Source organism: Equus quagga, chromosome 10 (genome assembly GCF_021613505.1).
Source record: "Equus quagga isolate Etosha38 chromosome 10, UCLA_HA_Equagga_1.0, whole genome shotgun sequence".
NCBI lineage: Eukaryota > Metazoa > Chordata > Mammalia > Perissodactyla > Equidae > Equus > Equus quagga.
In genome coordinates this window covers 61,399,681-61,422,083 of record NC_060276.1, presented here as the reverse complement: position 1 = coordinate 61,422,083, position 22,403 = coordinate 61,399,681, and the positions used below count along the sequence as shown (strand labels likewise).

Below are 22,403 nucleotides of genomic sequence, written 5' to 3'. Positions count from 1 at the left end.
TATTTACCCATTATGAAATATACAATGTGATTAGGATAATATCAAGACTCATAACAATTAAGAACATTAAAATGTAATGAAAGAATATCTTAAGCATTTATACTATGAGTAGTGATCTTTTGAGATCTCTATTCCACAGGATTACAAAGAGATTTTATATTCTTTACCTCTACAGTATCACTGTTTTACGGAAAAGGGCTCCTTTTTAGGCCTCTAAAAGATTACTTGTAAACTAAGAACAAAAACACAAGATTGGCAAGATAAGAAAAACTAGAAGAACATTAGTATTTAGAAAAGCATGGGAACATTTACTTAACATAAAAATATGCTGCTCTCCACTCCCTCTTATTAAAACTGTGAAAATCTTACCTTTGGCATCCCTTAACAGAGACTGCCGACCAACACCTAGCAATGTCTGCACCCCAGGAACGCTCTGAGGGATCTCCTTATCTAGTAAGGGACCAATCCGCTCACAAATTTTAAGGAGGTAGTCTGGAGGAATGTGTGCATTGGCTGCCACCTAAAAAGCATACATAAAACACAGGAAAACAAATTTGGTTTAAAGGCCTTAATCTATTCCATTACCAAACTGTTCCATCACGGAGCAAAGTACAATTATAAAATATGGAATCAAGAAAATAACATTTTAAATATTTAATATTTAAACTAAACTTAAGACACAGCTACAAAAATTAAGCACATTTAGATGTCATAAGATTTAAATGACACAGCACTCTAACTTACTTTTGCATGCCTTGATTAAATCATTTGCCTAGCTGTTAATCTTAGGAAATAAGTATTACAAAACAGCAAAAGTCAGCACGTCTAAAATTAAAGTACAAAGATGACAGGTCAACTCTACCAGTACTCAATTTATTCAATAATGATGAAATGATAAAAAATCAGAGGCTCTAGATTCTATACCAATGTTAAGAACGCAAACAAAAAGTATTACTTACACCAAACTTTCACCTAAGTCCCTTTAGGATTAACAGGACACATTTGCTTAATAAAGCACAACTGTTTTTCCTAAGAAAGTTAACTAATTTCCAAAATAGTATCAAATTAATGATTTTATAAATATCATGCCCTAAACAACTATGTGCTCAAAGTTCATTGCAACATTAACTCATTTTTAAAACACACAAGTAAATTCCTGAAGATGGTTAACATAGGTAGATAGCGATGAGACAATAAAACAACAAAATTTTTCATTTTTTATCTAAGCTAATGTTCAAGTCCCTGATGTGTTTCATAAATACCTAATTATTAAAACAGTAAACAGAGAAAACTAGAATATTAAAAATGCTTAGATAAAAAAAAATCTACATTCTCATCCTGACATAAGGTCCTGAAATCAATCTATTTCTGGCTACAATGCCAATTTTAATAATATTTTATATAGAGAGAGAGGAGAAAAATATAAATACATATGTCTATCATCACATACAATACAGAGAACCACCACCAGGTCAAGAACAATACAACACAAAAGAATAATTTTGTAAAATCATTCCTAATGATTACCATGAGAGAAGAGATTGTGTGTTCTCGATAAATATTTGATCATCAAATCAATGAGGAATAGAAACCAAAATAAAGTCTATTTATAAGCAATATCACATGAATACATAGAGGAAAAATTGTAGATTCTCACATTTGAGTGCCTTTTCTTGTTTTCTTAGCAAACAGGTCAAAGAACTACAATCCAACATGTATTCAGAATTCTAGGAATAAGTGATTCTATTGTGATTTTTAAAAATTATTTCCCGCCAATTATGTTTTGTAAGTCCTTACAAAAACCAATTTTAATCTACCAAAATAAGCACAGCCTGGGAGGGTCCAGCCCAGTGGTGCAGCAGTTAAGTGCGCATGTTCCACTTTGGCGGCCTGGGGTTCACTGGTTCGGATCCCGGGTGCAGACATGGCACCTCTCATCAAGCCATGCTGTGGCAGGCATCCCACATATGAAGTAGAGGAAGATGGGCCCGGATGTTAGCTCAGGGCCAGTCTTCCTCAGCAAAAAGAGGAGGATTGGCAGATGTTAGCTCAGGGCTGAGCTTCCTCAAAAAAAAAAAAGTACAGCCTGGGCAACTGTCACAATGCTCAGGAAGAATGGCAACTTAACCTGCTTACTGTATTATCTGCATCTACAAGGTTTAACTTCTGAATGGGAACAAAGGATCAAGCAAATTCTCTCAGTTATTTCTCACATCTCTAGTTTTTTTCTCAAGCAAATAACTATATAGAAGTATCTTTCAGTAAAATATACAGGTAATATTAAACCCAAAGCAGCTGATGTTTCCATCTAAAAACCATTTCTTGTTATCTACAGACACTGATATCCTAAAATCCTAATTTGTAATTCATTCCCTCTGTATTAGGGCATTTCCTAAACATGCCCACATGAAAACATAGTTAATACCCCTAAAAATATATATCTCAAAGAAAATACTTAAATATTGCATATTAAGATCTATAATAACTTATGCCATTTTCCCCCCCAACACTGTCTTGGATAAACTGGGCTTCTGATATCAGTCATTACTTTTTAATCAAGTAAATGCTATATGAGTCTTTTCATAGGATGGTAGTTGATGTCTTTACTGGCATTTTCTTTTCTAAAAATTTTCTTTTCTTCATCCTATTACCATCTCAAGAGTTATTCACCTGTTACAAAAATCTAAGTAACTATCCAAGAAATTGCAATATATCCAGCAATATATAATCCAGAAAATGGGAGTTCTCTAATATGAATTTTTAGAATTATCCTCTTACAGAAAATCTGTCAGAATTATATCTTAAACTGACATCTTAAGCCCCCTGGCTACTTCATTTCATAGAAACAATGATGTTTGATCTTCAGCTAATTATATAAAATTTTTTTATCAATTCTTCACTAATAATTTAAAACTACAAAATCGTTAAACAACTAAAACAAGGCTTATCTAATCCCAAATTCTCCCCTTGAAGATTTGTATTGTAAACTATTAAATAAATTTCACAAGTTTGATTTTCACCCTACAATAGAAAATTGCTCAATTTCTAAGTGGTCCCATTCAGACAGTCCATTCCTCTGAAATCAAAAAAAATTTGATTATAAAACAGTACTAGAGAAACACAGAATCTATCAACACAATAATAAAAATACTTTTGAGTTTAAACATGATAGTTTCTCTTTTTTAAACAACATTAACAGGCTTCCAGACTATATCAGCGTACTTCTTGCAATAATAATTTCTTCTAAATCAAACTTCAGAACTTATAAGTGGTAGTTAACATTTACTTCAATCCATTTACTTTGATTAAAGCTGGAATTTTTTAAAGGTGATCTTTTTAGGCATAAGCACTCATCTATCCTCAGTAATTATTTTTTAAGTTTTTAAAATTCTACATTAGAATTATGTATGAATACAATGTAATATATAATAAAATGTATTATTAAAAGTATGTATTTAAAATATTCTATGAAATTTGTGACTTAATATTATGAGTCACTTTTCAGTTAAAGTTCAAATATTCTAATTTCAGTTATTTAGCCATATTTCTCTTTCTGAAATATAATGCCAACAAGTAACAGGACAAGTGCTTTCAGATCTGCAGAAGAAAAGTATTCTCTAAAAACAAACTTCAAGAGTATAAGATAAACTTCTATGTTATTCTAGAAAACAGCTCCAAAAAGTTAAATTACAGAATCCCTGAATTGGAAGGATCCTTATACATAATCAACCTAACCCCACATTTTACAGTAGGAAAAACAGATCCAGAAAAGTGAAGTCCAATGGTCACAAGGAATGAATCTGGGTCTCCTTGCCCACTGCTCTATTACTGTCCTAGTAGGGCAGTTAAAAAATTATGAAGACAACACAAAGACTGCAAAAAATTAAAACTATAAATTTGAATAAACTGAAATAAATTAAATGAAACCTAGAATATATACCTTCTTGGTAGGAAGATTGGCTGACCTAAAGAGAAAATCAAACTGAATTATCACACATCAGAATCATGACAACTGAGAAGACCAGAGGGCTCACTGAGATGATCCTACTCATCATAATTAGTTAAAAGGAGTCCAGCTGGGCACTGAATAAAATGCAAAAGGCACCTAATCTCAGGGGGCCAGGCCTATACCAAGAACTATATTTGAAATACTAATTTTCAAATGGCAATGATATCATTTTTACTTTAGCTTTTAGAAATAATACGATCAGACAAGTAACTCTAAAACACAAAACAGAGAATTGTTTATGTGTTTTGTTTTCTAAGATCATGCCTACACAGGTAAAAAGAAGAATCAAACTGGGATCATATGCTTAAGAAGTAAAAGGCAACATTTTATCTAAAAAAATTTTTATATTTTTTTTGGTGGGGGAGATAGAAGAAGTACATACAGAAAATTAGTCGCATGATTTTTGATATTTAGGGACAGAAAACAAAACAGATGTTGAAAAATATAGCAAGGTTTTAAATACATCGATATAAGTATAGTATAGAGACAAGCATGGTACTCTGAAGTCTGAGAGCCTGGATTATTCAGGCTCTAAAATTTACTAGCTGTTACTCTTTCTGGCAGTGTGATACAGTAGAAAGGACCTAGATTTGAATTTTTCCAGGATCCTCAGTTCCTACTTTCTTGACCTGAAAAGTTACCCCGTCTCTTTGAGCCTGAGCTTCCTTAGCTGTAAAACAGGGAGTAATGATAACCACCTCATATGATTTGGTTAAAACCAAAACAAAATCATTCACTCATGCATTCATTAATTCATTCAGACATTTAAAGTATAGGGATGCAATGGAAAGGAGATTGAACTGCTGCCCTCAGGGAACCCATAGTCCCACTGGGGTAAATAAACTAGTACTAAATAGAAATAAATCAAAGCTGTAAATGCCCAGAGGTTTGTTCAGAGAGCTAAAGAAGCAAAGAAGTACAGTACCTAAATTTGGCCTGGGAGTAGGGGTTCATGTCCATTCTCGCACTTGAAAGCTAAGTAAAAGTTCACAAGACAGATATAGGGAAGGGAGGGCATTCCAGGCAAAGAGAAAGGCACCCCCCCCACCCAATAAACGCACTTTGCTCAGTGACTAGCACACAATATCTCCTCAATGTTTAAGATGCTCCTCTACAATGCTGTTAAAAAAAGAAAAAGTATAAAAACTCTATCCAGAGTTATCATCTGATATTGAAGGAAAAAACTACACGTACAAAAAAAAAAAGACTGGAAGAAAACAAAAAAATTAATAGTTTATTTTCTTCTTGACATTTTTCAGTAAAATATAAATGTCTGCAATAATCTGATATTATATCTTTATAGTTTAAATGTTGTTTTACTGTTTGCTAAATTTGAAGGAGGAGAGGGGGAAAAACTGGGCAGAAAGGAAAAGAAAACAGGTAAGCTTTTCTATTGTAGTGATACTACTGGTTAGCAGAGTGGGCTATAAAGTGTTAAGACTTCCTATCACTTTCCTTTGAAAATGTTAATCATTGTTCACAGCATTTTTCTTTTTATTAGTTATAAGATTTCCTCATAAATGAGCCAGCCAGAGCAACCCACAAAGGCTCAAGTATTCTCTGGGTTACACTGCCTCAAGAAAGCACTACAAGTACTATAACCTTGAGGACAGATGATATTAAGACAAGGACAAGAGACTCACCCACATCCTACAAGTTTCTCAGTAGAGAAAGGTCCAATAAAACAACTCAGTACCAGCTAGCAGATTAAATAAGCCTAAAAAAATACGTCATGGAATTCTTCTAACAAAAGTTAAGAAAACTGAATAAATAATAACTGAGGACCAGTTAAACATAAAGCACTATGGTAGATAACAAAGGTCATGAGAAAACATCTTCAACAAGGTAAATTCAAATACAAGAAATTATCGATAATGTATAGAAAATAAGTTCAGGATAAGAAGATATCAATCAAAAGGGTTGAGGATCCCTGCAACAAGACATCAAAAAGACATACCTCCCACTTAAAAAAGTGAATACTATACCAGTATCATAGGGAATTATTTTTCTGTAATTCATAAAAATGCAAACACTAAATATATTTTGACATAATTATCACTTCTTGTTTGAGTTAACACAGATGCACTTCAAACACGCATTTTGGGTTCAATTCTGACACTTTCTAAATACTCTTTTTTTAATGGTACTATTTTATATGTCCCTTACCTTAATAAAATATTAGGAAAACCAGGTGCTAATAATTAGCTAAGAAAATGTAAATTCTTGGGTCATAGTTCTCCAGATTTCCATGCTAGCCATTCAACCTCTCTATCCTATTTTTAAAATGTAGTAACCAGGGACCAGCCCGGTGGCGCAGTGGTCAAGTGCGCACGGTTCACTTCTTGGCAGCCCGGGGTTTGCTGGTTTGGATCCCGGGTGTGGACCTGGCACTGCTTGGCAAAAGCCATGCTGTGGTAGGTGTCCCACGTATAAAGTGTATAAAGTAGAGGAAGATGGGCGTGGATGTTAGCTCAGGGCAGGTCTTCCTCAGCAAAAAGAGGAGGATGGGCAGTAGTTAGCTCAGGGCTAATCTTCCTCAAAAAAAAAAAATGTAGTAACCAATTCATTTGCACAGCATTTCAATTAATAAAATGCATTCTTTCATATTTATCTCATTTGGTTCACAAAACAACCTTGTAAAATAGGTAAGGATTTTTATTATATAAACGAGGAAATTAAATCTCTGAAAGGCTAAGTAACTTGCCCAGGGTCACTCAGCAAAAAACAGCTATCTTACAGATTGAATCTTATGGTCTTTTCTACTACCCACAAAATCATCCTATGTGAGAAATGTTAAACACGGCTATCTCTAAAATATGGTACAACTACTAAATTGGCTTTAAATTACTATTTTGCTCCCTACCAAAAAAAATTATTCATTAATCAGTAATCAACATCAGTAAAACAAGAACACAAACACACAAACTAAAGTAATATTCAAATTTGACAAAGGTGCTTTCAGAACAAAATTTTACAAAGAACACTAACCCAATCCAAATTCTTTGTCCCTAACAGCAGCTCTCTTCACTTTCTTAATCCCATCTCATGTGTACTCAGATACTAGTTCTCCTAGGACTAATGATAAATCTCTAAAAGGATTTTAATCATTTAAAGTATGTTCCTAGAGCCTAAGGGTGAAAAAAAAAGCCAAGGATCAATCCAGACAAATAGCTAAAGCCAACATATTACAGATAGCAAGAGTGCACACGTGGCTCAAGCAAATCAGTACTGAGGAATACTAGTTTCCAGACACTGATTGCTCTCTGCCATATACCTATCAGCATTATATCCACACCAGGGTTGAGCAACACATGCTTTCTGGCTTCCCATGATGCATTCTGTTCTTCCTAACTATGGCTGTGTATCCACATAGCAGTTAATAAATCACACATGCTTAAATTGCTTCCACACTTAGAGATGCAATAACTATGCTACTAGCACTCAAAGATCGTTCTACTGTTCTATTAGACAATTTAAACTATTACTAGTAATTAGAGAACATGAGCAGAGTAAGGCAAGAAAAAAATACAGGTATGTCTGGAATTCAAATACAGTGTTTTAAAGTAGTTGGTAAGGGTCAAATGAGATAATGTGAAAACAATTTTAAACTCCAATATGTTATATGCAGATGCAAGTTCTTATAATGACATATATCATCATAGATGTATGTATTCTTTTTAAAGATAGTAGTGAACAAACAATCTTGATAAAAGCTTTTTTCAATAGCATAAAATTGCTTTGTCTTTTGTATATAAAATGAAGGTAATATAATTTCTATCATTCCAAATGTAAGCACTAATTGGTGCTTTCAATTCTATGGATGAAAAATGCTGAATAAATATAAAAATATATACCACACTTAAAGATAATTATGCCTTTGGTTCACTCTTATGATAGGAGTGTCTTTAAAATGATTCAAAACTCTTAAAATGTGTCTTTAAAAAAAGTTTCCAAGTCACCATTTCAATATACAAAATTTGTATATTAACAAAACCTGTCTATTTATACATACACACACACACACACACACACACACACCGCTCATTACTATGTTTGTTGTCCCCAGTAAAGGTCCAAGGAGGAAGCAATAAAATAGCCAACAATTCAACAGGGTCACCACAAATGAAAGGACATCTGTAATTATTTAAATTATCTACCTTAAGATGAATTCTAAGAAGTAAATCTAATTCTATTATGTTGTAACTAACAGTCAAGCAGAAATAAAGAAAAATGCCCAGATCAAACTTCAAAAACAATCACAATAACTTGAAATTTCTCCCTATATCATTACTTAAAATTCTGAAAATTAATTTAGAATGTTTTATTTTGAATGCCATATTCAAAAACCTTATGGTTCAACGTAAACTAACAAACATTTCATGTAAGGACTCACTTTTTGAAAGGCACTTCAGATCTAGAAATGTCAATACTTGCCTGTCAGTAGCTTTAACAAAAAAGCACCTTCCCTTGGGTTCCAAATTATAAGTAAAAACACTAAATCAGATTTAAAAAAGAAAAAAGGGGGTTTCTAGAATACGTAATAGTAACAGTATAACGAAGTGTTGAAGAAATTGAACTTATTATCTTAATATTCTTCTGTATAAATGAAGTTAAGCAGTACAGACAATTCAAGTGAAAGTATACATATGGACTGAAAGGCAGGACTTTTGTTTCAAATATGTAGTATACATGGCTATGCAACCCCAAGTCAGTATGTTGATATCCTTGTTTGTAGTCTTTCACCTCATCATTATGCATTTGTAGTCTTTCCTTTTCATAAGCCAGTACATCTTAAATTTGAAGTGTTGCTATAGAAATTAACACACCAGATTATACTACTTACAAATACTTTGTCCTAAATTTCAATTCAAAACATTTAGCCAAATCAAACATCACACTGTATAAATCCATTGTTCTAATAGCATTTTAAGAAACACGTACCCCAAGGAAAAAGATCCATCTTGCCCACAAAGAAGCCACTCAAAATCAGAGGTCAGATGTGAAATAATTGTAATCAACAATACAACTGATGAATCTAGCAATCAATCTACCACTGCACACTTAGTTCTCAGCCTCTACATTTCTTTTTCTTCTGTTCAAATTCTCACTCAGCCCTGCCCCATCTTCCCTTACAATGAAATCTATAGGTAGAGAACAGACATTTGACTTAAAATAAGGCTATATTGTCAAAATGTAGTATCACTAGAAAAACCAGATCCCAGTGTGGGAAAAAAACAATCTAGGTGTACAATATAAAAGCTAAATTAAAAACAAAAAAAGATACACTATTTATCCAAACTACAGATAATGTTCAAAGAGAAGAAATTCTGCGTATTTAAAAATTTTGAAATGTATAAGGAAATATAAAACAAATAAAAGATAAAGGTGAAAATCCAGTATATGTGGGGATATACAAATGGATTAACAACAATTAAAAAAAAAAATTGGTTAAAGTTTAAGCCTCGCTAATAATGGAAAAAAGTGCTAATTAAACCAACTAGAGGCTATTTTCACCTATTAAAGCCACCAGAAGATTAAAAAATATTTTAAAAAACTCACTAATTACCAAGTGACATTATAAATTAGTACAATCTTCTGGAGAGCAATCTTACAATATATAACAAGAGCTATAAAACTGATGAGACCCTTTGACCTGATAACTCCACTTTAGGAATATAGCCCAGGACAATAACTCAAAAAAAAAAAGAGAAAAGAAGAAAGACTACTTAACTATGCAAAAATATTAGTGAAAAACTGGAAGCAACCCAAATGCTTAACTGGAAGTTGAGTTCCAACCACAGCAACTTAAATACAACTGAATTTTTTCTTACCATTAAAATAACAATGACCATTCAAATACAGATAAGTATATGCAGAAGTGTTAAGAACACATAAAGCATAAAATGGACATTGATTACAATTACATAAATACGTCTTTACAATACAAGGAAAGGAAGTCTTGTAAAATGAGTTTTGTTTTTTTTGTTTTTCTGTGTGTGTATGGTTAGGAGACTGTATTTTTAATTATTTTGACGTTCATTTACTTTTTATCACTGTCAAGTTAATTTAGGAAAGCTTTTTCCTTTTAAGTCTCCTTTTGCTACTTGCTTAAAATGGTCCACTTGGAGACAAATGTAAACAAAAACATTTTGAACACACCTAAGTATAAAATTGTATTTTCAAAACCACATAAGTCATAAAGTGTCAAAACACACATTGGTAGGCACTGTTGTTTTTTGCCCTTTTTTTCGGCAGGACTTAAGTCCAACAAAAAGTCTGACTACAAATTAAATAAACTAGTAATACATGTGGTTTTTCAAAAATAATTTTTATCCATCTAAGAATTTTTTACCATTAATAGTACAGCTGGTAGAGCTTCTCCTTACTACAATTATACCATTTTCTGTGATTTGCAAAAAAATAATAAAAAAATTTAGTAATAAAGTGCCCTCTGTAATTTAATACAAAGAGAAATACCAAATGCACACCAAAGCAAATTACATACTATCTTATTGTAAACAAATTTTAAATCATTTAATTTACATTTAGAATCTATGGTACCCCTCCAACTTTCTTTAACTTTGTCCGATTTTCCTCCATTTGGATCTTATTTCAAGGGAAGATAGCTGAATTTAGATTTTAGTAACACCACCCCGTTCTCCTTTCATTTCCTTCCAATTCACTGTGCCAGCGGCTAACACAAGGGAACATCCTCCCCAAAATAAAAAGGATCACCTTTTTGTGGGTGTCAATGAGGAACAGAAGGTGCATTTACACTACGAATTATACTCGTAGGAGAAAGAACACAATCAATCCAATGCCTCCTTTACTAAAGTACATTGTATTTTAAAACATGACTATTGTTGTCTCCTTGCAAAATTGTGTTTCGTCAATTCTCAAAAAGGTCATAATCCATGGCTGTTATTTAGTGAAAATGTATCTGCACAAACGCGATTTAATAATGATTTGATGAGCTATTTTCTAAAATCTGAGATATACAACGACTATGCTTTTTATTCGGTAGTCAAATATCTAAATCCGGCAAATTTTGGAATTCGCTTGATGTTCCCTATTATTTTTAATTGTGTGGTTTTTCTCAATCCTGGGTCGGTCAACTCCGTTCCTAAGCCCCCTCCCCCGTACGCCCCCCCCTCCCCCCGCCCCAAAAGACTAAGCCTGGCCTCAGTTCCCGTATTTCAAGCCAGGACCAACCAGAAACCAGTTTTCTTCCACTAATCCGGAACTCCGGGTTGTTACCAACGCTGTCATTGGCCAGCGTCAGTCCTTGGTACGTGCCCCAAGATAACCCCCTGGTTTCTCTCCGTTTTCCCCCTACAATGGGCCTTTCCCGATGTTTGTAACGTATTTATAATCCACAATACGGCATTTCTGATAACCAACTCACATTCTTCAAAGTTTTCGGGTGGAAACAAGCGAGGCCAAGGGGAGGGCAAGGTACCCTTTCTCCGACTCGCGGGCAGGGGGGAAGGGGCTGTCGTTCTTGGGCTCAGCGGCGAGCTCTATAGCCCTGTTGGCTGAGGGGTCGGGGGCGGGTTGGGGGAACAAGGTGGGGAGCGAGTGGAGAAAGAGTTGGGTTAAGTTGAAACGAAAACTTTACTCACCAGATCCTCGAAGCTTCTTCGGTGCTCTTTCCCCTCCCAGTCTAAGCGGCGCGGAATCAGCTGGGGGCCGGAGAAAAGAAAGGGGGTGGGGGGGCAAACGATAAAAGCCAAGCCTCCGCTCCCCATCAATCCGACCCAGCCTGGGTCCCGATCCTCGACCCTTTAGCGTCTTTATTTCTCTTGGCCCGATAGCTGTTGCCTCAGAGCGAGACGAGTGTGGGGGGGAGGAGGCCGAGGGAGAGGAAATCCTGAAAAACCGCCTCCCACAGGCATAAAGAGGGGGCGAGTTAAGACCCCAGCGATATCCGCCCCTTTTGAGGGAAGAAGCCGGTTCACCCCTGTGACAACGGCCATGAGTGCCCAGATCCAAGCCTCCCTCCCGGCCGCTGCCCTCCCCCCCGACTTGCCCTCCCCTTCCTCCAGTCTCACCCCAACCCTCCCCACCTCTTCCCGAAGGGGCTCCGTACCTGATGCTCCTCGAGCTCCTGCACTAGCACCTGAGCAAAAGGGAAACGGATATGAGGAGCAGCTCGGGCCATCAACCCATTCCTCCCTTCCCACTTCTAACCCAGCCGCTGACGCTAAGACTAGTCAAGGCCGGCCTTTCCCTCACCCTCAGCCGAACCGCGCACCCCGCTGCCTCAATTTCCCCATTGGGACCATTCCCCCACGACTCCCAGATCTCCTCCTGCCTCTCACCTGAGCAGATTTGTTGCAGGGTCCGGACTGCAAGAATCTAGCAATCAGGTAATACAGCTCTGAGGAAGAGGGGAAAAAGAGGTTGAGAGGGAGGCAAAGAAGAGAAATAGAAGCTTTTTCAAAAGAAACTGACAGCCGTCTCCCTAAGCACCTATCTCCTTAGCCCCCCGGACACAGCTACCCACCGGCTTCGATCTGGGTAGGTGCCGCCGCCATCCTTTTCCCGAGGGGGTTTGGGGGCTTCGCTCCGGAGGGGCTGGCGGGGGCGGGTGGGGGCGCTGCCTCTATTGTGGTGAAGCCCCCATGCCCAGGAGTCCCGCCGCTTCCGCCGCACTCCTCGTCCCAGTTTCAGTCTCTCTCGGATTCATCGCATCACGTTTCGACCCATAGATATTCTAGCCCAAGAGCTGAGGAGGCGGAGGAGGAAGGAGAGGGAGAGAGAGAAGAGGAGGGAGGAGCCAAAGTGGCGGAGGGGGTGGGCGGGGGCAAAAGGGGTGGAGAGAGGGGAGGGTAAAAACTGTGAGAGGGGCCTGCAGCGCTGGTAGTTCGCCGCCAGAGGCACTAACGCAGCTGCCCGGCCTCCGCTCTCCCAGATGGCCGACGGTTGCCTAGCTACCGCTCCCGGAAGGAGGGGGAGGTGTGAGCTGACGGCCGACGCTCTGGCAGCCGCGTAGAACTCAGTGGTAGCGTTCTCTTCCGCGAGCTCCCCAGCCGGTTGCCCTTCCTGTGAGGGCAGTCGGCCCTTTCCTGTTGAGGAGCGCTTCTCTCTGGCGTGATCGTGAGGAACGTGTGAGGTGCGGGCTCGACTTAGCTGCTTTCTTCGTTTTCCTCCCGGCCGCCAAGAGGCTTTGTTTTTTTGTCTCTCCTCCGCGGACGGGAGGCTAGGAGCTACAGGATCTTGGGACTGAGGGAGGGAAAGAAGCCCCAACTTGGTCGTCCCTTATTTCTCTTTAAAATAATTTTTGTACCTGGTGAAAAGGCTGTACTTCCCAGTCCAGAATGCAGAGCTCATATTGTTACAGAGAAAGACCAGTTCTGAAAATGTCCCTCAGTTCTGGTAAACATATGGGAGGAATTTGACGAAAAAAAGACATGAAGCCTTTTTTTTCACCTTCTGAAAGTTCCATATTCCGTTCCTATAGGATAATATTAAGTTGTATTTTCAAATACTGCCAAAGTATTTTACATTACCGTGGATTTTTATGTGTTATTCCATGTTTGTATGCAGGGTAGTTTCTGCAAGTTTGGGGCAGCTTTTGGTGTTTAATGTATAGCCCCAAGCTCTTAGTACAGTACCGACTTGCGGTATTTGCTCACTGAAATCTTAAGTGATCAAAGGATTTGTAGAGTAATTGACACAGGTATAGTAAACTGAGTCTACTTCCCTACTTTCCCTTAATATCTTGGTCCCACTTGAAGCTTTGACCAAAGAAGTCACTAATAGAAGCTGAACGTGATGAGACCAGAATGCTGATTAAACTGAATGTACTATTTACTTTCAAATTAAACGGTTTACCTTTAAGTTTAGGGCCGGATTCTTAGGAATTTGGTTTCCTCGCTCAGAGTTCAACCATAGACCACAGTGGACCTAGAGCTGCATTATGCTGACATAAACTTGGCCTAGGTTGGTTAGCTCTCACTGGCCACTTTTTCCCCTAAGAAAGAAATAGCCGCACAAGGTAATTGTGATATGATAGGACTGTCTTTGGTCGTTATGCTATAGTACGGGATAAAACAAATCACATTAACTGAAAAAAAAATTAGATATTGAAAATATATATAAGCCCTAGATACCTAATTGCAAGTAGTTTAGCAAAACTGCAGGGTGTCTGAATATTTTTTACAGGTCAAGTATAATGTATGTAACAGTGAACATTTATCAAGCCATTACCATGTACTAAGTACTTTACATACTTGACCTCACTTAATCTTTATCATGACCCTAGAAGTTAGGTTCTATTGTTATCCCCATTTTATAGATGATAAAATTGACTATGTGACTTAGGACAACTCACTTAAATTCTGTGATCTTTATTCCTCATCTATAAAATGTGAATGTGGTAGTCTCCCCATTACCCATGAGGGATACTTTCCAAGATCCCCAGTGGATGCCTGAAACTGTGGATAATACCAAACCCTATATATATTACGTTTTTTCCTATGCACACATACCTATGATACAGTTTAATTTATAAATTAGTCACAGTAAGAGATTAACAACTAATAATAAAATAGAACAAGTATAACAATATACTGTAATAAAAGTTACTGTAGATCTCAGAAACCTCAGCATATGACTTCTTTCTTCCCTTATTAAATTGAGAACTTTCACTTTTTCACTTAAAGGAAGCACTTTATGGCTTCTCTGTGGCATATTCAAATTGCCAGCATCGCTACTCTTGTGCTGTGGGGGCATTATTAAGTAAAATAAAGGTTGTTTGAATACAAGCGCTGTGATACTGTGTCAGTCAATCTGATGACCAAGGCAACTACTAAGTGGTGAACAGGCAAGTAGTATACACTGTGCATACACTGGACAAAGGGATGATTCACATCCCGGTAGGATGGAGCAGAACAGTTCGAGATTTCTTCATGCTACTCAGAATAACACACAGTTTAAAGCTTATGAATTGTTTATTTCTGGAATTTTCCATTTAACATTTTTGGACCATGGTTGACTACAGGTAACTGAAACTGTGGAAAGTGAAACCATGGATAAAGGGTGACTACTGTAATAGCAATTGCTGTACCCACTTCACAGGAATTGCTGTAAAAGGAATGTGAATATATTTGTGTCATATTTCAAACTTTATAGAGCATTGTTAGATTGTTAGTCCAGTGATAACTTCCATATTAGTTTGGGGGCAATCAGGAGAGAAAAAGCATACAGAATTTAAATAGAGAAAGTTTAAGATACAGAATTATTAACAATAACAGATTTGTGTAATGAGGGATTGCCTAGTAAGGAGTAAAGAGAATACTAAAGAATATAGGGCTAGTTATATAATATAATAGCAGATATAATAACCACTACCCTTAGAGCTGAGAGAGAGTACCATCAATCCCTACTCTCTACCCAGGGCTAAGATTCAGACCTTGCTGGGGAGGACAGAGCCAGCCGAGGCTCGTTCAGTGGCAGGAAGGATGCTGTGGTACCTTACCTGCAGAACTTGCTGAAACTCCATCCTCTGGAAGTTGCTGGAACACTGCCCTCTGGAACTTGTTAGAAGCCTACCCTCTGGAATCAGCACTCTAGGGTGATTAGGACATATGTTCACAGGGAGGTGTCTCACTGGAAGCACTTTGCTACAAAATCGCCAGAGGGAGGGTGCCAGGGGAAGCTGTTGGGTGTACCAAAACCATGCAGTATAGGAGCCAGGCACTGGAGAATGTTGCACAAGTTGCAGGGGCAGCCTGCCCAATAAGCACACTGGAAGGGAAAGCAAAACCCTTTCTTCCTCCACTGTCCTTCCGGTTCCCTCTACTGACAAAGCTTCCATTCTAGCTGACCAAAGGAAAAATGTTTAAATCGCCTGGATCCATTTTCATAGAGCAGTCAGTAAGGGAGAATTTGGAGATGATAAGTCACAAATCAATAAACTGGCCCAACTTCCCTGCTGTTTTCTCTTTCTTTCTTTCTTTCTTTCTTTCTTTCTTTCTTTCTTTCTTTCTTTCTCTCTTTCTCTCTTTCTTTCTCTCTCTCTCTCTTTCTCTCTCTCTCTCTTTCTTTCTTTCACAGCATGGCTTGATGAGCAGTGCCATGTCTGCACCTGGGATCCGAACCAGCAGACCCCAGGCCGCCAAAGCAGAACGTGCGCACTTAACCGCTGTGCCACTGGGCTGGCCCCCCTTGCTGTTTTCTTGACTGTAATGATGAGGTTGATAAAAGGAAAGTTATTAAAATGTATATGTTAACATAAAAAGTGTTCATTTGTACAAGATAAGCCTAATGCTTTGAATTACTTTATCACAATTAAAATCAGTAATCTTAACCCTGTAGCCAAATTCTTAATTGGGAGAGGAAGGAAAATTTTATAAACTAAAACAAATATGGATTTACATAGAAAAAAATCTGGAATGTTTATCTTATACGTGTATTAATTTCCTAGGGCTGCCCTAACAAGGTATCACAAACTAGGTGACTTAAGACAGCAGAAACTTGTTCTCAACGTTCTGTAGGCCAGAAGTCTGAAATCGAAATTTCTCCATGGCCGTACTCCCTCTAAAATCTCTACTGAAGAATCTTTTTTGCCTCTTCCAGTGTCGGGTGGCTCCTGGCATTCCTTGGTTTGTGGCAACATAACTCCAATCTCTGCCTCCATCTTCACATGGCCTTCTTACTTATGTGTCCCTGTGTTAAGTCTCTGTCTTCTTTTTCTTATAAGGACACCAATGATTGGATTTGAGGCCCACCCTAAATCCAGGATGATCTCATCTTGAGAACCTTAACTTACATCTGTGAAGAGGCTATTTTCAAATAAGGTCATATTCACATGTACTGGAGGTTATGACATGGACATATCTTTCCGAAGGGACACAATTCAATCTAATAAATCATTTATTTTATTCTGGCTCTTAAAAAAATCACATTTTAATGGAAGATCAAGGTTGAAAATTTAACAGTTCTTCCTAGAATGGCAAAAAAAGTAGAAAATCCTGAGATGGAGGGACAGAAGTGGTAAATAAGAAGATTAATATAACACACTGTATAAATAAATAGTTGCTTTCTTTGCCTATCTTGGTTTCTTTAAAAAACCCAAAATTATATAATGTAATGATTAAAATAATGTATTAAACTTTAAACATATCACATACATTATGATATGTTAAATATTTTAACATATTGCATAGGTGTAATATGCATAACAAAAATAGCAAAAAAAAAGAAGGAAGAGGGAATAGAGCTATATAGGAGTAACATTTGTATATCTCAACAGGACTAAGTTAGTATAAAAGTGAACTATATTCGTTAAGTTAAGAAATATATGGTAAGCTCTAGAGGAACCACTGAAAAAACGTAGGGAAAAAACAAAAGAATTAAAAAGTTTCACTAGAAAATGTTAATGCAAAAGAAACTAAGAAAGGAGAAGTAGAACAAAAAAGACATGAGACAAATAGAAAACAAAATTAAAATGGCAGACATAAATCCAACTACATCAATAGTAACATTACATGTGAATGGATAGGTTCCACTTCCATCATGACAGCATGAAGAGCTTTGTGAACTAGCTCCATAGTGAAAATTATAAAATGTAAACAACCATTTAAAGTCTCTGGAAATGGTCCTAATGGCATAAAACAAGTGAAAAAATCATGTACTCAATAAAATCTACTAAAAGTTTAAGAACAGTGAATGTCTATGGTATTTGAACCAAGACCCACTTCCCCTCAAACTTACCAAGATGGAAACGCCATGGTAGAGCAGAACAACCAAGAAAACAAGGTTTCCTCTCCCCCTAGTTCTCAGTTGAAAGGCTATGTTCTTGAGTGGGACAAGACATAAGTGTTTCTCATACTAACTCCCAACTACCTATTGAGGCTAAGTTGTAATACAGTGCAGCCAAGAAGTGGGGACTTCTACTTTCACTAAGCCTCCACTATGGGACAAGGCTAGATCTTGGACATGATGTCACTAAGAATACTGGGGCCTCAATCACTCTTGCACTGGGTCGAGGCACAGGAGATATGTGCTAAGAGAGGCAAGGCAAAGAAACCTAGGCCTGCTGCCCCCCTCCTATACTGAGCACTCATATCCAAAAGCAGAGATGTCAGAGAGAAGTTTGCCATTGTCCTGGTCCCCAGTACCAGAGCTGTAGCTCAGAGATTTTGCCCAAGTTGGGAAGCAGGGCTTAGAAGAGAGAGCTCTGAATCTTTCCCCAGAGGAACTGAGTTTGGAGAAATTCAAGCCTAAGAGCACTCTTAAATACAGTGAAAGTTGTGGTAAAACACAATTGGAAGGAAATTCTTAGATTCATGGAAATTATGGGCTAAACCTTAGGCTGGTTAGTTTGCTGGATGGAAACAGAGGAAAAACACAACTGAAAAGAGCCCTCCTAAGGTCAGAGCAAATCTCAAAAACTGACCTAGGGAAATATTCCTTTAAAGGAGCTCAAATTTGACTGGATCAGACTGTGAAGCAATTTATGCTCCAGGGCATGTTGAAAACGATAGAGAAAACAACAGGCAAGTTTCTTAAGAGAAACTTAAGAGCTGGGAGTGGTTAGGAATAAAGACAAAAAGAGCCCTGCAAAAATTGTCTTCCCAAGATGACTGTGTGCATACTCAAGACTGCAACCTCTGAGGGGCAACATCAAGGGGCTTCACACAGTGAAGAAAACAAGCACATAACAATAACAAGACCTGGGTGGGGAGGGGACCAGTACCAAGGGTTGCTACAATATATTATCTAAAATGTGCAGTTTCCAAAAAAAATTTATCAGATATGCACAGAAATAGGGACGTATGAACCATACACCAGCAAAAAGGGGGCAACAGAAATTCTGTGAAAATGACCAGATGTTAGATTTAATAGACAAAGTCTTCAAAATAGCAATTATAAATATGTTCAAAGAACTAAAGGAAACTATGATTAAAGAAGTAAAGGAAGGTATGACATCAATGTCACATCAAATAGAGAATGTAGAGAGAAATTATTTTTAAAAAGAACCAAATGGAGACTCCGGAGTTCAAAAGAAAAACAACTGAAATTAATAACTCACTAGAGGAAACAAGAGTAGACTTGAACTGGCAGAATAAAGAACTAACAAACTTAAGGTAAAAATAAACAACTGAGACTGTATCAGACCAAAAAGCTTCTGCACAGCAAAGGAAACCAACAAAATGAAAAGGCAACCTACTGAATGAGAGAAAATATTTGCAAATCGTATATCTGATAAGAAGTTAATATCCAAACTATGTAAAGAACTCATACAGGGGCCAGTCCCGTGGCGCAGTGGTTAAGTTTGCACATACTGCTTCTTGGCGGCCTGGGGTTCTCTGGTTCAGATCCTGGGTGTGGACATGGCACCGCTTGGCAAAAGCCATGCTATGGTAGGCGTCCCACATATAAAGTAGAGGAAGATGGGCACGAATGTTAGCTCAGGGCCAGTCTTCCTCAGCAAAAAGGAGGATTGGCAGTAGTTAGCTCAGGGCTAATCTTCCTCAAAAAAAAGAACTCATACAACTCTGCAAAAAAAACCCCAAACAATTCCTTTTAAAATGGGCAGAGGATTTGAATAGATATTTTTCAAAGAAGACATATGAATGACTAACAGGTACATGAAAACGATGCTCAACATTACTAATTATCAGGGAAATGTAAATCAAAACCACAATAAGATAGCCAGCCCGGATGGCCTGGTGGTTAAAGTTTAGTATGCTGCACTTTGGCAGCCTGGATTCAGTTCCTGGGCACAGAACCACACCACTTATCTGTCAGTGGCCATGCTGTGGTAGTGGCTCACATAGAAGAAATAGAAGGACTTACAACTAGAATATGCAATTATGTACTGGGGCTAGGGATGGAAATGAAAAGAGAGAGAGAGGAAGATTGGCAACAGATGTTAGCTCAGGGCGAATCTTTCCCAGCAAAAAAAAATACCACAATGATATGATCTCATACCTGTTGGAATGGCTATTATCAAAAAGACAAGAAATAACATGTGTTGGTGAGGATGTGGAGAAAAGTGAACTCTTGTGCACTGTTGGTGGGAATGTAGATTGGTGAAGCCACTATGGAAAACAGTATAGAGGTTCCTCAAAAAACTAAAAATAGTTGGGTCGGCCCAGTGGCATAGTGATTAAGTTTGTGCACTCTGCTTTGGTGGCCCCGGGGTTCGTGGGTTCAGATCCTGGATGTGGATCTACACACTGCTCATCAAGTCATGCTGCAGTAGCATCCCACATAGAAAACAGAGGAAGATTGGCACAAATAATAATAAATAGAAGTACCATATAATCTAGCAATTCTACTTCTGGGTATTTATCTGAAGGAAACAAAAACACTAATTCAAAAAGATATATGCACTCCCCTGTTCATTGCAGCATTATTTACAATAGCCAAGACAAGGAAAAAACCTCAGTGTCCACCAACAGATGACTACATAAAGAAAATGTGGTGTGTCTGTATATACAATGGAATCTTATTCAGCCATAAAAAAAAGAATGAAATCTTGCCATTTGCAACAACATGGATCAACTTTGAGACTATTATGCTAAGTGAAATAAGTCAGACAGAAAAAGAAAAATACTGTATGATCTCACTTACAAATGGAATCTAAAAAACAAACACAAAAGCAAGGAAAAAACCAAGCTCATAGATACAGAGAATAGATTGGTGGTTGCTAGAGGTGGGAGTTGGGGGTGGGCAAAGTGGATGAAGTGGGTCAAAAGGTACAAACTTCCGATTGTAAAATAAATAAGTCATGGAGATGTAAGGTATAGCATGATGTCTATAGTCACTAATACTGTATTGCATATTTGAAAGTCACTAAAAGAGTAGATCTGAAAAGTTCTCATGGAGCCAGGCTGGTGGCACAGTGGTTAAGTTTGCATGTTCTGCTTCAGCGGCCTGGGGTTCACCAGTTTGGATCCTGGGTGTGGACCTACGCACCACTTGTCAATCCATGCTGTGGCAGGCGTCCCACATGTAAAGTAGAGGAAGATGGGCACAGATGTTAGCTCAGGGCCAGTCTTCCCCAGCAGAAAGAGGAGGATTGGCAGCAGATGTTAGCTCAGGGCTAATCTTCCTCAAAAAAAAGTTCTCATGGCGAGAAAAAATTTTTGTAACCATGTATGGTGATGGATGTTAACTAGACATTGTTGTGGTCATTTTACAATATGTACAAATATCAAATCACTATGTTGTATACCTTAAACTAATGTATTTTTTATTTGAATTATACCTCAATAAAAAATTAACAACCGATGAATAATTGATACAAAATTATGAACTCTGAAGAACAGAGAAAAAAAGAATGAAGAAAACCTCAGAGAAATGTTGGACAATATTAAGAGTACCAACATATGGAATGGGAGTATTAGTGAGAAAGGAGAGCAGAAAAAAATATTAGGAGGAATGATGGCTGAAAACTTCCAAAATTTATTGAAAAACATTAAACATTAAGAGAACTCAATGAAATGCAAGTAGGAAAAATGCAGAGATCCACAAATAGTCATATTATAGTACAAATGCTGAAAGACAAAAGAAAAATCTTGAAAGCAGCAAAATAAAAATGATTTCTACCTTACAAAAGAAGATTGAAAATTGATTTCTCATTTAAAACAATAGAGACCAGAAGGCAGTAAGATAACATCTTCAGTATGCTCATATTAAAAAGAGAAATCAAACAAGGGGCCAGCCCCATAGCCTAGTGGTTAAGTTTGGCGAGTTCTGCTTTGGGGGCCTGGGTTTGGTTCCTAGGCATAGACTTACAACACTCATCAGCAGCCATGCTGTGGTGGCAGCCCACATGCAAAATAGAGGGAGATTTGCACAGATGCCAGCTCAGAGTGAATCTTCCTCAAGCAAAAAGAGGCAGATTGACAATGGATGTTAGCTCAGGATGAATGTTCCTCAGCAAAAGAAAAAAATCAATCAAGAATCCTGTATCCAAAAGAACCATCTTTTAAAATGAAGATGAAATAAAGACTTTGCCAAATGAACAAAAAGTGAGAGACTTTGTTGCTAGCAGACTCACATTACAGGAAATATTAAAGGAGGTTATTCAGGCTGAAAGCTGAAAGCAACTGAATCCAGACAGTAATTCAAATCCATAGAAAAAACAAAGAGCAATGGAAAAGATAACTATGCAATGATAAAAGACAATGAAAATATATGTTTTTCCTCTTTTCTTACATTATTTTTCTAAAAATTGTATAAAATAATGTGTATATAATGTATTGTTTTGTCTATAACCTATAGAAATGTAATATATTTGCCAATAACAGCAAAAAGGAGGTGAATGGGAACAAAGCTGTATATTGGGCTAAGGACGCAATACCGTATGCTAACTCAAATCCACAGGAACAAATGCAGAGAACAAGAAATGACAAACAATCAGGTTAATATAACA

At 37.4% G+C, this 22,403-nt stretch overlaps 1 protein-coding gene across 1 annotated transcript in view; it reads right to left on the bottom strand.

Annotated features, from left to right (window-relative positions):
* Positions 1-12,729, bottom strand: part of BRWD3 (bromodomain and WD repeat domain containing 3) — a 116,196-nt gene extending 103,467 nt beyond the window's left edge. The window contains exons 1-5 of the mRNA XM_046673240.1: positions 12,516-12,729; positions 12,331-12,389; positions 12,099-12,128; positions 11,632-11,691; positions 370-520 (exon numbers count right to left, since the gene is read on the bottom strand). Coding sequence (XP_046529196.1) covers positions 370-520; positions 11,632-11,691; positions 12,099-12,128; positions 12,331-12,389; positions 12,516-12,546 — 331 coding nt within the window. The 5' untranslated portion in view covers positions 12,547-12,729. The remainder of the gene's footprint in view (positions 1-369; positions 521-11,631; positions 11,692-12,098; positions 12,129-12,330; positions 12,390-12,515) is intronic.
* Positions 12,730-22,403: the final 9,674 nt, after the last annotated feature.